The sequence below is a fragment of the Gopherus evgoodei genome, chromosome 1, assembly GCF_007399415.2.
Source record: "Gopherus evgoodei ecotype Sinaloan lineage chromosome 1, rGopEvg1_v1.p, whole genome shotgun sequence".
NCBI lineage: Eukaryota > Metazoa > Chordata > Testudines > Testudinidae > Gopherus > Gopherus evgoodei.
Window position 1 is genome coordinate 199,179,127 of NC_044322.1, and position 15,192 is coordinate 199,194,318.

At 40.2% G+C, this 15,192-nt stretch overlaps 1 protein-coding gene across 1 annotated transcript in view; it reads left to right on the plus strand.

The window, feature by feature from the left end:
* The window catches only part of CBLB (Cbl proto-oncogene B), a 212,297-nt gene that overhangs the window by 127,298 nt on the left and 69,807 nt on the right, over positions 1-15,192 (plus strand). Inside the window, 4 exon segments of the mRNA XM_030582314.1 lie at positions 909-1,030; positions 3,939-4,076; positions 7,454-7,541; positions 11,484-11,615. Of these exon segments, the coding sequence (XP_030438174.1) occupies positions 909-1,030; positions 3,939-4,076; positions 7,454-7,541; positions 11,484-11,615 (480 nt within the window).

The following is a 15,192-nucleotide window of genomic DNA, read 5'->3' on the forward strand; positions in this document are numbered from 1 at the left end:
CTTCATAACTGATACATTTTATCCCCACTTTTCTAGCATAAGCAGCGTGTTTCTAAAAAACCTGTAAATGGAATGCATAAGAAAGAGTTGAATAGACTGTCTCATCCCGATTTCCCTCTTCTATTCTGTTCCTCAGCATGCCTCAATCCACCCACGCACCCCCACAAATTCTTTAACCACTTAGAGGCACTACTATCTTTCAAAATGTTGGTTGTTGAACACTCACTATTTTTATGTTGGTACGTGAAATACCTAAATAAAAGATGTTTTATTTTGATTGAGGTAATAATCTGGCCGGTCAAGTGTGCTTCAGTGCTAGCTCTTTGAAGTAATTGTAACTCAAGTGAAGTGGCAGTGATAATTCATCAATACCCTGAAAGTAATACTGTCACTATTCATCTCATTTCCTGGCCATAATGCTAGTATGACAACAGACAGGATCAAGAAGTGTAGAATAATAAAAAGGATGACAGTTCAAAAATCAGTGCTTCACTAGACTTAGTCTATTAGTATAATAATGCAGCGTCTTGTATGGAAAAGTAAAGCTGTAACATGCTTCTTTGCTGTGCATTCATACAAACTGTGCAGCTTTCATGAGAGACTTTTGATGCTATCTTGGGGCCCAGTTCTGCGAACACTTATGTCAGAACACTTAACTTTACTGGGACTACATATGTTATTATCAGTGAACCCTGAGATACTGATCCTGCAAAGATCTTATACAAGTGCTTAACTTGACTCATTGAAGGACTTTGAAGGACTCCTCACAATGCATAAAGTTAAGCACATGTGAAAGTCTTTGAAGGAGCAGCGCCTTAAACAGCATCAGTCTTGAGTTTTTTATTCTAACACATACTTATAATTATCTAACTGGATTTATCATTTCATTATTTGTGTGTTCTTTTTAGCCTTGGGGTTCAATCTTAAGGAACTGGAACTTCTTAGCTGTAACACACCCTGGGTATATGGCATTCCTAACATATGATGAAGTCAAAGCAAGGTTACAGAAATACAGCACCAAACCTGGGAGGTAAGAGGTTTCACTCATTACTGCTTTACAAATAAACTTGCTGTTTCTAAAGCTAAGTAATTCTACTGGATCCATATTCCTGGATCACATCCATTTGTTGTCTGGTTCTGGGGGAGTGAATTCATAACTTGATTAACCAACATCTTTTTTTTCCTTGTCAAAGTAAAGCTGTATGATCTCGATTACATAACAGTTTCTATATAAAGACTGTGTAGCTGAAGCAAACTTCAAGCCCTTTTTTTTGTAATGGGATGCAGTTTTGCCACCCCGAATGCTCAAAAAGCAAGAGTGAGGCCTCAAGCTTTTTTTCCTTTGCACCCTCAAGGGCTGGAAACTTATTTTGAGAAAATGCTGAGATTCCCATCACTTTAAGAAACACAAAATGAATCTGTGTAATATAAATAAATAGTAACAACATCTTGAGGCTTGGGATAACATCAGGAGAGTTAGTAATATGAGGGATGACTGATCATGCATCTGGGGTTTAAAATGACAACTTGTGTTGAAAGCCAGTGGTCCCCAAAACTTTTTACTTTGCACCCTCCTCACCCATCTGCGTTCCCCCACCCTTCTGGAGCCACGACCCAGTCCTGGCCCCAGCTCTGGGGAGAGGGGGCTTGGACTGGTGCAAAGTAAAAAGTTTGGGGACCACTAGCTTTCAGAACCCCCACTGTGAAGTGTTCCAGCGCCACTGTTGTAGTTTAATCAGTATTACTTACAATATGTTGTTGTCAAAAGCGCATACTTGCCTCATCAGTAATTGTCTGATATCAGAGGAGCTGTACATTGACAAAGTTAAAAAAGATCAAATTTGTGTGTGTAATTTTTAAATAACTTGTCTTACTGTACCTGTTGAATTATTCAGCTGAGCTAACTTTCACTATTTTTGTTTATACTTTGTACTATTTGTGCTTTCCCTTCACTCAGTTTTGGCAGATGCAAAAACATGAGTCATTTCATTCTTGTTCAGTTGTTTTCTAGCCAGTTTAGAGCGACCATATTTCCCAAAAGAAAAACAGGACAACACATGGGACTAGCCCAGGCATCCCCACCCCACATGTGGGGCTGGCCCGAGCTGCTTGCCCTGAGCCCTGCATCCTCCACCCCTCTGCTGGCATCATTTCCGAGCATGCCTGCCCTTACATGGTGTTGGGCTAGTGTCGCTGCTCGCCTCAAGCCAAACCCCTGCCTGAGCCCGGGCCTCTCCTCCCTCCCCTGCGAAGCTGGCATTGCCACTCGCCCCCCTGCACCACTTTTTTTGACAAAACTGGCATTTGTTCCTGTTTGCTCTTCCGAATCGATCACCATTACATGAGCAAGGGACAATGCCCATTTTTGCCCAGATAGTCAGGACAGCCGGGATAGGTCTTAAAAAAGGGACTGTCCCCCAGAACAAGACACATGGTCCAGGCCAGCTCCAGGCAACCGGCAAGCAAGCAGGTGCTTGAGGCGGCCAGCAGAGGGGGCGGCATGTCTGGCTCTTCAGCAGCAATTCAATGGCAGGTCCTCACTCCCTCTCAGGCCTGCGCCCCTCCCCCCCACCTTGGGATGGCAAAAACACTGGAGCCGGCCCTGTATGGTCACCCTAAGCCGATTTTCACATTCTTTTCTCACCTTTCACGTTTAATGTTTAGATTTCTGACACTTTAGGGGCACACTTATGTCTGACGAAGAAAACAAGAAAATCTGAAAATGGCAGGATGAGGGAATGTATTGGAACATAATTTCCAGTATTGGATTTTCTCTTTTAACAAAACCTAAATGATCTCTTGTTACCTGGCCTGTAAAGGAATCTGCTTTACCAGTTTAAATAACAAGTTGATGATCTCATGCATGTATGATAAAACCCAAAGAAAGATTCATGATGATTTTCAGAGTAGTGTGTTTTAGTTGATCATTAGTGAAGTAAAAATAGACTGTGGGATTATGAAGCAAAAAATGGTCTTTAAAAGATGCATAGATTTTTAAGGCCAAAAGGGATTATTAGATTATTTAGTGTGACCTCCAGTAGAACACAGGCCACAGAATTTAATCGTTATCACTTTAAAGTGTGCAATAACTAGTGATTAGCTAAAGCATATCTTCCAGAAAGGCATCCAATCTTAAACTGAAGACTTCAAAAGAAAATCTTATCCAAAGGTGCTTTAATGTTCATGTTACATAGAATTAATTTTAAGACAAACTTCTCTCTCTCTGATTAGTATCACTAGGGAACTTGTTAGGTTACATACGTGAAATATTAAACCTTCCAGAGAGAGAGAGCTGATATAAAGTAAAATTGCTTGTTCACTTTAAAATGTTCTGGCAATTCTGAAGTTTTTGTTCAAAGCCAGTAAGAAACAAGTTACTCTTCCGGTGAAATCTTGGCCTCACTGAAGTCAATGGCTGTTTCCTCATTAACTTCAATGAGGCCAGGATTTCACATTTTTTATTTATTGTGGAGGAGGTACAACTTTCAGTGGTGATATTTCGCACTACAAATCAGTTCACCACTCTGTGGCTGGTTTTCCTGTTTGAGCAATTAAAAACTGGGTTGCTGTCAGACATTGAAGATTCCATATATTTTAGTAAGAGCAAGAATTTGCTCCCACATTCTTGCCTATAATTTTCCATTCTTTTCTATTGTGCAATGTGCTGTGCATGGTTTTTACTCCTGGCTGCCACCTGTTCTACACAAAAGTGGCTGAATTTCAGTCATGCTATATATATGTTATCAGAGAAGCTCTTTTGAGTACAGTACTTCAGAACAAAATAGGCTATATAAACATTGGGGCTGATCAGGATTTTTTGAAGTGAATTTTAAGTCCTAGAGTCCCAATCTAGTGCCTTAAACACAAGACCACCTTCCTTTCCATTTGTTTGCCAAGCATTTTTATTAGAATTGACTTTGTAACCCGTTGTCCTCCAGCTACATTTTCAGACTGAGTTGCACTCGACTGGGGCAGTGGGCCATTGGATACGTAACTGGTGATGGAAACATTTTACAGACTATACCTCACAACAAGCCTTTATTTCAAGCTCTAATTGATGGCAGCCGGGAGGGATTGTGAGTACAAACGATAACTTTCATTTTATAAAATATTGATGTATTGCTTCGCTAATTCATAATTTAAAGCTTCAAAAGATGCTTTAAAGTATTAGAAGTAATGGATGATATGGCTGTTTTGTAGTCATTTGGAAATCCATGACTATTACTTTTATTCATCTATAAGACACTTATTTCAAGGTAATACAGTTAACCAAAGTTGACCATATTTTATGGCAGATAAATTCCAGGGGAAATGAGATTGGGGAGTTATAATTTAAATTTTGTTTAATATAAAAGTCACAAGTGCGTAAGCTGATCATGCAGTTAGTTCTGTTAATTGCTCCTGTGTAATACTGGACAATGGATATTAAATATATTTGATAGCTTTGCCTATGCCTTATAGGCCAAAAATATCCCAGGTTTTAATATTTTTGTGTGTGTGTGGTGTGTGGTGTGTGTGGTGTGTGTGTGTGTGGTTGTGTGTGTGGTGTGGTGTGTGTGTGTGTGTGTGTGTGTGTGTGTGCACGTGCACCAAACTTCAGGTTTTCTGGAGTATTCCCTGAGAAGTTTGATCTTTTAATAAGGTCTCAGGAATTTAAAAGTTCTTTGCAAAATTGTAACTTTTCTAAGAGTACATTGGTTCTATGTGGTGGTGCCACAAATAGGCATCTGTGTCACTCTTGGGGGGTGTGTGTGTGTGTTTTTACACATATGGATTACTTTTAAAAGTAAATCCGAGGTTGTTGCTCTACTTCATAGAATATCAGGGTTGGAAGGGACCTCAGGAGGTCATCTAGTTCAACCCCCTGCTCAAAGCAGGACCAATTCCCAACTAAATCATCCCAGCCAGGGCTTTGTCAAGCCTGACCTTAAAAACCTCTAAGGAAAGAGATTCCACCACCTCCCTAGGTAACCCATTCCAGTGCTTTACCTCCCTCCTAGTGAAAAAGTTTTTCCTAATATCCAACCTAAACCTCCCTGACTGCAACTTGAGACCATTACTCCTTGTTCTGCCATCTGGTACCACTGAGAACAGTCTAGATCCATCTTCTTTGGAACCCCCTTTCAGGTAGTTGAAAGCAGCTATCAAATCCCCCCTCATTCTTCTCTTCTGCAGACTAAACAATCCCAGTTCCCTCAACCTCTCCTCATAATTCATGTGCTCCAGCCCCCTAATCATTCTTGTTGCCCTCCGCTGGACTCTTTCCAGTTTTTCCACATCCTTTTTGTAGTGTGGGGCCCAAAACTGGAGGCAGTACTCCAGATGAGGCCTCACCAGTGTCGAATAGAGGGGAATGATCTCGTCCCTCGATCTGCTGGCAATGCCCCTACTTATACAGCCTAAAATTCCATTAGCCTTCTTGGCAACAAGGGCATGCTGTTGACTCATATCCACATTCTTGTCCGCTGTAACCTCTAGGTCCTTTTCTGCAGAACTGCTTCCTAGCCATTCGGTCCCTAGTCTGTAGCAGTGCATGGGATTCTTCTGTCCTAAGTGCAGGACTCTGCACTTGTCCTTGTTGAACCTCATCAGGTTTCTTTTGGCCCAGTCCTCTAATTTGTCTAGATCCCTCTGTATCCTATCCCTACCTTCCAGCATATCTACCACTCCTCCCAGTTCAGTGTCATCTGCAAACTTGCTGAGAGTGCAGTCCACGCCATCCTCCAGATCATTAATGAAAATATTGAACAAAACTAGCCTCAGGACCGACCCTGGGGACACTCCGCTTGAAACCAGCTGCCAAATAGACATAGAGCCGTTGATCACTACCCGTTGAGCATGACGATCTAGCCAGCTTTCTATCCACCTTATAGTCCAATCATCCAGCCCATACTTCTGTAACTTGCTGGCAAGAATACTGTGGGAGACCGTATCAAAAGCTTTGCTAAAGTCAAGGAATAACACAGCCACTGCTTTCCCCTCATCCAGAGACCCAGTTATTTCCTCATAGAAGGCAATTAGGTTTGTCAGACATGACTTGCCCTTGGTTAATCCATGCTGACTGTTCCTGATCACTTTTCTCTCCTCTAAGTGCTTCAGAATTGATTCCTTGAGGACCTGCTCCATGATTTTTCCAGGGACTGAGGTGATGCTGACTGGCCTGTAGTTCTCCGGATCCTCCTCCTTCCCTTTTTTAAAGATGGGCATTACATTAGCCTTTTTCCAGTCATCCGGAACCTCCCCCAATCACCATGCGTTTTCAAAGATAATGACCAATGGCTCTGCAATCACATCTGCCAACTCCTTTAGCACCCTCAGATGCAGCGCATCCGGCCCCATGGACTTGTGCTCATCCAGTTTTTTCTAAATAGTCCCGAACCACTTCTTTCTCCACAGAGGGCTGGTTACCTTCTCCCCATACTGTGCTGCCCAGTGCAGCAGTCTGGGAGCTGACCTTGTTTGTGAAGACCTAATTAATTCAATTAATATTCAATTAAAAGGATAATTTAAAATGTTGAATGCTAAGTGGTTTTATCTGAGCAAAGTGTCAGAGTTCCTGTCTTGTAAAACAGAAGATGTTTTATTGTAGCTACTATAATGTTTCTAGACAAGAACAACAGAAAAATAGTTAAGGTTAAGAGTACATATCAGTCATTTAGGGTGAATGTATTACAGAAATGTTGTAATTATCCCAAATCCAAGTGTTTTAAACCCAGACATGTTAAGGTATGGAAATACCCAGTCAGGAGACCCAGGCAAGCTTAACTCTGCCATTTAGTGGCCCCATGCAATAACAATATCATTATGATTTATCCATTTTAATATATGGTCCCAGAAGAGATTAAAACTGGTGTGTGTGTGTGTGTGTGTGTGTGTGTGTTAAATAACTCATGTCACTATAAAATGTAACTTTCAATGAGGTCGAATCCCTGCTTTCAGTATGAAACTCAACTGAACCTTAACTAACATCAAAATAGTTTTCTTCCTTACCCTACTATTTTAATATCCCTAGCTATTCTCATTTTAAGCCCATGCACTCTAAATATAGTTTCTGTTCATTATTTACTTAAATATAAACATAGATACAGTATTCGTCCCTTGCTATCATTTGTGTTCCATTGTGCTGAATTCTCAGCTACATGCATCACACTGAGCAACTAGAACTATGCAGATGGTCTTGAGATCACTGAGACTCTGTGAATATACGGGCCCAACTAAGCATATTCTGTTGCAAGATGACCTAAGATAATGCCAAGGATAATTTTAGTGTAGTTAAATTCTGTTTAACCAATTGTCAGTTGCCCAAAGAAATTGGGTGTATGCTCAGGAGAGATAAGATACATTTTAATCAATATCTGATATTTCACTTATTGGCTATCCAGAATTTCATAGATTTACTTTAACAATGAAAATTGTGGGAATATAAATCTTAATAATAATTTGTGTAATTCAGCTATCTGTACCCAGATGGACGAAGTTATAATCCTGATCTGACAGGATTATGTGAACCTACTCCACATGATCACATAAAAGTTACACAGGTATGTTTCATGTTACAAATTCTGTTGCATATTTGCTTGCTGCCCTATCCACTAATGATAAGTTTTTATTAAAATATTAGATAAAAATTAAGATTATGTGGTTGATCAAAAAAGGGGTTTGAGAAAAAACTGGATGGCAAGTCTTAAAATCTAAAGGTAATGGTAATGCCGATGTCTCTTTTTTTTAAAGTTGTTTTGATTTTAACCATGTTTTGGGAGGGGGAAATTTTCACAGCTTTTGATAAACATTTTCTTACATTGTGTGCTGAAGGAGTCATAAAGTTTAATATTTTGTAATAGTGATGTGGGGACAGGGAAGTAAAGTAAGGCTTGGAAGTCTCTTTTAAGTCTGAATATCCAACTGTATAGAGCTTGCAGAAAGAAAGTACGTGGGGTATTATCGGAAGGTTTCTATTTCCTAGTGTGTGTCTTATTTTTCCCTGTGTGTGCTGTACAAACTGGAAGGAATTCAGGGGAGAAGAATACATTATTAAAAGGCTGAAGGGAAGGACTTATTTGGGAAACTTAAAATATCTATATGTATAGTTTGGCTAAGCAGTGGCATGAGTGCAGACATTTGAAACTAGAGGAAAGGGAATTATACTACTTTGTAGCATGGCACACAATTAGAAGGCAAGGAAGATTATAGGCTAGTTATTAGGAGAATCTTCCTGACAGTGACTTTTATAAACTTTTGGATAGTCTCTGGGGAAGTTGTGGAAGAGCTGGAAAGCTTTATATATTGACCAGACACAACATTATACAATGTTTGATGAATTATTCTTGTGTTGACTGCAGAGGAAGGCCCAGATGACAATTCTAAATGCTGTTTGTGTACCATGTTTGCAGAATTTACAGGAAGAAAAATGTTGTTTGCAACACATAGGATTAGTGGGAACTCATTATTAAAATGTTTGTCCCTGAGTAGGAGACCTTCTAAAATGATTGTCTGAGGAATGTGTGGAAAGTTCCAGAAGGCTGGCACCCTTCTTCTCCGTGTTCTTTATACTAATGTTGAAAGAATGAAGCCTAGGGCTATGTAGATGTTTTTACATGCAGGAAAAGGCCACCTGGCCCAAAATTCTTGCTCTTTTTGATTAAGAACCCCCTACTGAATAGTTCCCTTCTTCTCCAAAGGTCAGTCTTGATGTATGTTGAAGTCAAAGGGACAAATCCTCACCTCTTATTCTAGCTGCATTGCTTGGCTCTGGCAGCGGGAAAGCTGTTTAACTGACTGCTGCTGATTCCCCTGTTATGAGGGAATTCCTAGGTAGCATAAATCCAGCATAGTTGGCTCTATTCTAGAACCCTCCCAGTCACCTTCTCCAGTACTGGGGATGGGCTGGAATGCTGCTGTTGTCCATGAACCCGGGATCCCTTCAAGCATATCTAACTGGTATAGTTCAGAACACAGCTGGGTTGCTAGAAACTATGACACAGGCAATGTAGAACTGGCTCCAGGAGCAAGTTGCTGCTCATGGCTCATCTGTGGGGAAGCACCACAACTGTGCTTGGTGCATACTGGTGGCAGCTGAGAGTCTGGGGCATGCTCTTTACTTTTTCCCAGTACCTTATTCCATCTGCTTGTTGTCATCTGACTTGAGTCCTTAATTTAGTCGATTTTTCCTAAATTTGTGAACCTCCTTTCCTTAGTACTAAAACTGTATCACGGTGTAAATAATTTCCCTGCCTACCTTCAAACCCTTTCTCAATTCTGGAAGCTTTTGCTACATCTGTGTTTCATCTGTTATATATAAAGATTGCAGAGTTGTCTTATCTTGTCTGTCTTATCACTCTGAAGACAGAAAGTCCGTTGAGTCAGTGTGAAGCAATGGAAACCGCTACCAGCACGGTTGAGAGTGTTTTGTTTAGCATATCACCAGGTTTAATTGTCAGTGGGCTTTGTGGTCTGTTATCATTCAATTTTTAATTTCATAGTTTTTTTGACCTTAGGTATTACACCCTGGGCTGTGTACAGCTGCAGTAAGGCGTGTATCTATGCCATGCCGAGAGTCCTAGACCACTGTGATGTCAGAGATAACTCAACCAATCACCATGCTCAATTTACAGGCAATTTACATGCAACAGTTGCATTGGTTGTATGAACAAGACTGTACAAATGATGGATTATCTGGATTATTCTCCAAAACCACACAACATACCCCTCTATATAAGAGAGCCCCTCACCACAGCACACACCCCACTTGCACAAATCAACACAAAATTCTTCAGCACACTCCCCCGCACAGTAGCCCCTCACTGCAGCATGCCCCTTTATTTGCCACAAATCAACACAACCAGGACCCTTAATAGCCCCTTACTGCAGCACATACCCCTCATTTGCCTCCTGCACAACTAAACAGAAACCTCCCAGGGCAATCAACACATCTCCCAGCACACCCGTAGACACGAATCACCTGAACTAACACATAAAATGACTCAAACCACACACACACTCCCTCACTGCAGCACACAGCCCTTATTTGCTACCACAACAAATGAACACAACCACACACAGAGTAACACCAAATACATGTAGCCCCTCACCTTAGGACACACCTTTCATTCACCTGCACAAATCAGCAAAAATCTCCCAGAACTACCCACACTCGCCCAAGTCATCAGTGTGCAGTTTGTTACAGTTGGCTGCCTGGGGAGTCGGGTGGCGCTGCCTGCCCCAACAGCACAGCAAGCGCACATAATGCTTCTAGACACACAGCCATAAAATTGGTACCCATGTTACCCAAATACTCTCATGAAGCCATAAACTTGAGTTATTTGTATTACAGTAGCTCCTAGTGGCCTCTACTGGGATCAGGGCCCCATTATGATGATTACTGAACAAATACACTATGCTAGAAAGAGACCCTTTCCCCAAGAGCTTCCAGTTGAAATAGCATACAAGAAAGAAGTTCAGTCTTTATTCCCAAATAGACAGTGAGCACATCCCCATAACCACCATCGCAGACGGCACCCACGTTGGCATTCTTATGGGGAGGCTAAGGACTGAATGAGATGTGCAGAACGAGCTCTTCTTACGCTAAGGGGTGGTCTCTCTGCATATATGTTGAGGCACGTGAGGGCAGAGTGGAGAAACTCATGTTTCCGTTGACCGTACTATGTCTGTTCTGTGCATAAATAAAGGAATTGGTTCCTCACAGCTGTCAGTCCAGCATTTTGCACCAGCACTAGATTCACACTAAAAATAAACTATATAAAAATCACTATTATTGTGATTCATAATTTACCTCCTGTTCATTCTCCACTGTGACCTCCAGACTCTTGTTCATTTTCCTCTTCTGAATTACAAACAAGGAAGACAATATCCTTTTCTTGGCATTGAAATGACGATTGAGAAAGGCATAGCCCTCTGTAATAGCTGATCACATGGAGAAGCCGGGTCACACCTTCCCAGACTCCAAGCTATGGAATGATGGAGTTAAAGCAACCTCAAAGCTACTTACACTTATAAAACCTGAGAGCCAGAAACAGAGCTATGCAGTCCAGTGCTTTTTCATGTTTCTGATTTTATTAATGATACTTACTATTAGATTCTGGACCCCTCCCCCCTAAATTTTCCAAAGTAACTTCTTGTCCTAAAAGTTGATGATGGAGTTAATACTGTTCCTTTTTATAATTTGAATATATTTCCAATAGTGAGATAATTTAGAAACACACATTTTATTTTATTAATAATGTTTATAGAAATGGCATTAGAAGAACAGATCTATTAAATGTCTTTTTTAAGAAGAAAAAAAATTGGATTGTCTGTAATCTCCATATGGCTGTCAAATAGTTGTTACAATAGTACTATGTACTGCTAAGAAAGGTAAGCCGGGTGGGAAGTCCAGTATAATGTGCTTGCCATAAGTAGTATTTAAGCATATTTCACAATTTACTGATCATACTAGTGACACTGACCTTGACTTTCTCTTGTTTCAGGAACAATATGAATTGTACTGTGAAATGGGTTCTACTTTCCAGCTGTGTAAAATCTGTGCAGAGAATGATAAAGATGTGAAGATTGAGCCTTGTGGACATCTCATGTGCACTTCGTGTCTTACAGCATGGCAGGTACAGTCATAATTCAAGCAGCAGACAATAAGGAGGGATTGCTTTATTATTGCCCTTGCTGTTTTCAGTGTGTCTTTATTGTTCACCTCATCCTTTTCTGGCATTCAGTAAGGTCACAACCAGTGATACACTTTTAAAATGGTAAACTCAGTACAATTTATGGGCTTAATTCTTGCACCTGGGAAAGCGAATACAGGAATCCTTAGCATCTAAGTTGCGTGGCCTGGTGACTGCATTTGCTGATTACAGCTATTAGAAACCCCAGATCAGGGCCTAGTGAGGAGATGAATGCTGGGCCACTGGTTGCCCACTCAACCATGAGGGTTGCTTTATGAAGTAAGCCGAGGGAAAGGTGAGGGCAGGCAGTAGCTGGGAGTTATATAATTGACTATACGGGTTTTGTGATGCATGAGATCTTTATAGTGTTCCCTAGTGATCAGTTCACATGAATGAGGGGACAAAATGCATTTGAGAATTTTTAACTACTAGGTCACTGGTTCAGATTGCACTCATGATGGTAGTAACACGTTTACCTTCTGATAGTGATTGGCCTGTAAAAAATGAGTTCATGATCTCGGTCCACTTCCCAGCGGACGGTGCCAGCATCACAAAAACCTACCTCCACAGTTTTTTATTACAGTTGTTGGCCATCTGTGCACTCACTTCTCTCACTTACAGAAGCGAATGTGCTGGAAAGAGCTTGTGGTGGCACAATTTGGGGAAGTCTGTCTAGCTCCTGTCCGCGCTATATCAGTTCTGTGGAGAAAGAGCGTTAGTGCCTTTAGTTCAGCATATTTAACCAGCAGGATGACTTTAAAAATTGCAGAGAGAGTGGGTTGCAAAACCTTTAAAAATGCAGAGAGAGGTTATTCCTCATTACAGATCACAGCTTTAGGATTTCGCTTGATGATTCTTTTGAAAATGAATCTTTTCAGTATTACTGAAAAGTTGCCTCATCTTTCCTCTGCCTCTGTTTTGCTGTCACTTAATGTATTTGTACACGGTGTACCACAATGAGGTGCCAATCTTGGGGTGCAACTGTAATACAAATAATGAATGAGAAGAACAGAAATAGAGGCCCTGATTCTTGTCTCATTTTCATTGTTTATGCTGGCGTACCTCCACTAACTTCAGTGGAGCTCCTTCTGGCTCAAAATCTGATCAGAAATCTTTTTCAGATTCCCAGCTAAAGTGTAATCATTAGCAAGGCAACTCTTAATGAAAAAATGAGCACTGGGTTTTTCTTCCATTAGCAATTACATTTTCAATTTAATCAAACTTAATTGCAGATTTAACTCCTGTATAATTAATGAGAAGATGAAGAAACATACTGTAGCAATGTCAGTTGTTACAGGCTGCCAGTGGGTTAGTGTTTAATTGCTGTCATAATGGCTCATTAGACATGCCTCAGGAGAGGTTTCCAGTACTTTTTTCCCTCAAAGTGAAACATCTGTGTTATTTAGTAAATTGAATAAGCAACTTCAGATCTTCATAGAATGCTAAACGTGATACAGTGGAAGTCACTTTGCAACGGTCTTTTATTTGGGAATCTTTAATTTAGCTTATTACTTTTACATTACACAGACAGTAAAAGGGTCATTAACAATTCTTCCCCCTCAGAAAACTATTTTTTCTGAACTGTAACAGTCTGTTCTGTTAGCAGTGTAGATGTATACAAAATTGCATTATTCTACATCATATCTAAACTTATGCAGAATATGGGAGCTACATATTCAGTTTTTGCCATAACATAGCTATGTACATGTTTATGCATGGGTAGGTATATTTTGGCATGTCTATACCTGTAGATATCACTTCTTGTTTTCATTTACTATTGTAGCATGCAAAACTCGGCTGATGGCAATTTTATTTTTGTGTTACTAGACATGATTTAATATTTTGGAACAGGTGAGGGCAGACTGGCAGTCATGGAAAATGGAATTCTCTGACAAGCAAAGTACAGTACAAGCAGCATAAATAGAAGCCTTCTTGCACTGCCATTTTAGCATGCACTAACATTGTTCTGTAGGGCTACTTCTATGATATAACTGTGCAAGGGATGCTAGCCCTAGGGAGATATTTCTTGTGACTGTGTAACGGTAACCACTGTAGGTTCATGCAGTTCATGGCATCTCAGACTTTCAACAATGATGACAATTGTGATGGTTTCTTTTATGATATGGCCACAAATGCTATCAGAAGTAATTAGTTCAACTTCTTTCACAAAAGCAGCCCAGTGGTACTTAGGTGACAATTTACATTCAAGACAGATTGGATTCGATTGAAACCAGTGTTCTGAAGGTGAAAGGCTATGTATTTCAAGGCAGTTTCCTTAGCTGATTATTTCTGAGATGTACCATACTTGTGTCACATGATATTACCATTTATGTAAAACCGTTTTGTTCTGTGGCATGTATTTTTATAGTATAACTAATTGCAGTCAGAAATACGTTCAATTTTAGAGTCTCTAAGGACCCTGTTCAGGAAGATATGTAAGCACACCCTGAACTTCAAGCTCAATAGTAGGACCATTGATTTCAGTAGGAGAACTCCATGTGCTTAAAGGTAGGTGCTTAAATATCTTCCTGAATAGGGGTTTGTACATTGAATTTGTAAATGCTATGAGCGTGTATTACTTTGTACAGTATATTCATATTAAAAGTTTTCATAAGTCTTTGCTCATTATTCAGCAACACAATGGTCATGTGCAATTGTGTATGTGAAAAATGTTGACACTTTGTACTGTTTAGTTAGCTTGGCGAAGAGAAACTAGTTTGACCGGAAGCATCCTCTGTCCAGGTGAGGAACGTAAAGTGTCTATAGTCCACTGTGAACACTGCTGACATCAGTCGGTAGCAGAGAAAACAGAGTAGTAATTACTTTTTGTGGAGGGAGAGGGGAGTCTGCTCTGCAACATGTTAGTTGCCTAGAAAAGTAAAAGGAATACATGATCCAACCACAAGAGATTCCCTCAAAATGAAGTTGTGTTTAAACTGTTGGTTAGGGTTTTGGGCCCTAGTACTGATGTCAGCCCAATAAATCAAGAAATGTGTGGGATACTATCTAAAAAAATAGGACAAGGATGAAAGTCTGTCCTTATTTTTTATTTAGCATTAAAGGATAAGTATACATGCTTGCTTTACATAACTCTGCTTAGTCGGTGAGTAACATGCCTACTCCCCTTAGTTAGTAATTAATGTATTGGATCTTCAGATACAGAAGTGAAATTCAGCACTAAGCTTGTAAATGGAAGCACATGAGGGGAAAAAGTGACTGCAGACATGATACAGCACTCTAGTTTTCTTGCCTTAAGGGGTGGTACACTGATAGACTGTAAAGCATTAGTCAGAGGACTAATGTTGACAGACTATAGGTGACAGTAAAGTACTGCCAGATAAAATAAGGTCTGTTCTTTCATCCTTAAGAATTGAATTGAGCTTGCTTGAAATTTCAGGATAGTTTTTTGTAAGCGGTGAGTTAATACTGATGCTCTTATTGCTCTTTACCCAACTCTTTATCTAACATTACAAATAAAAGGTGTCAGAATTATAGACAGGAAGCCCGGAAACCTTAACAT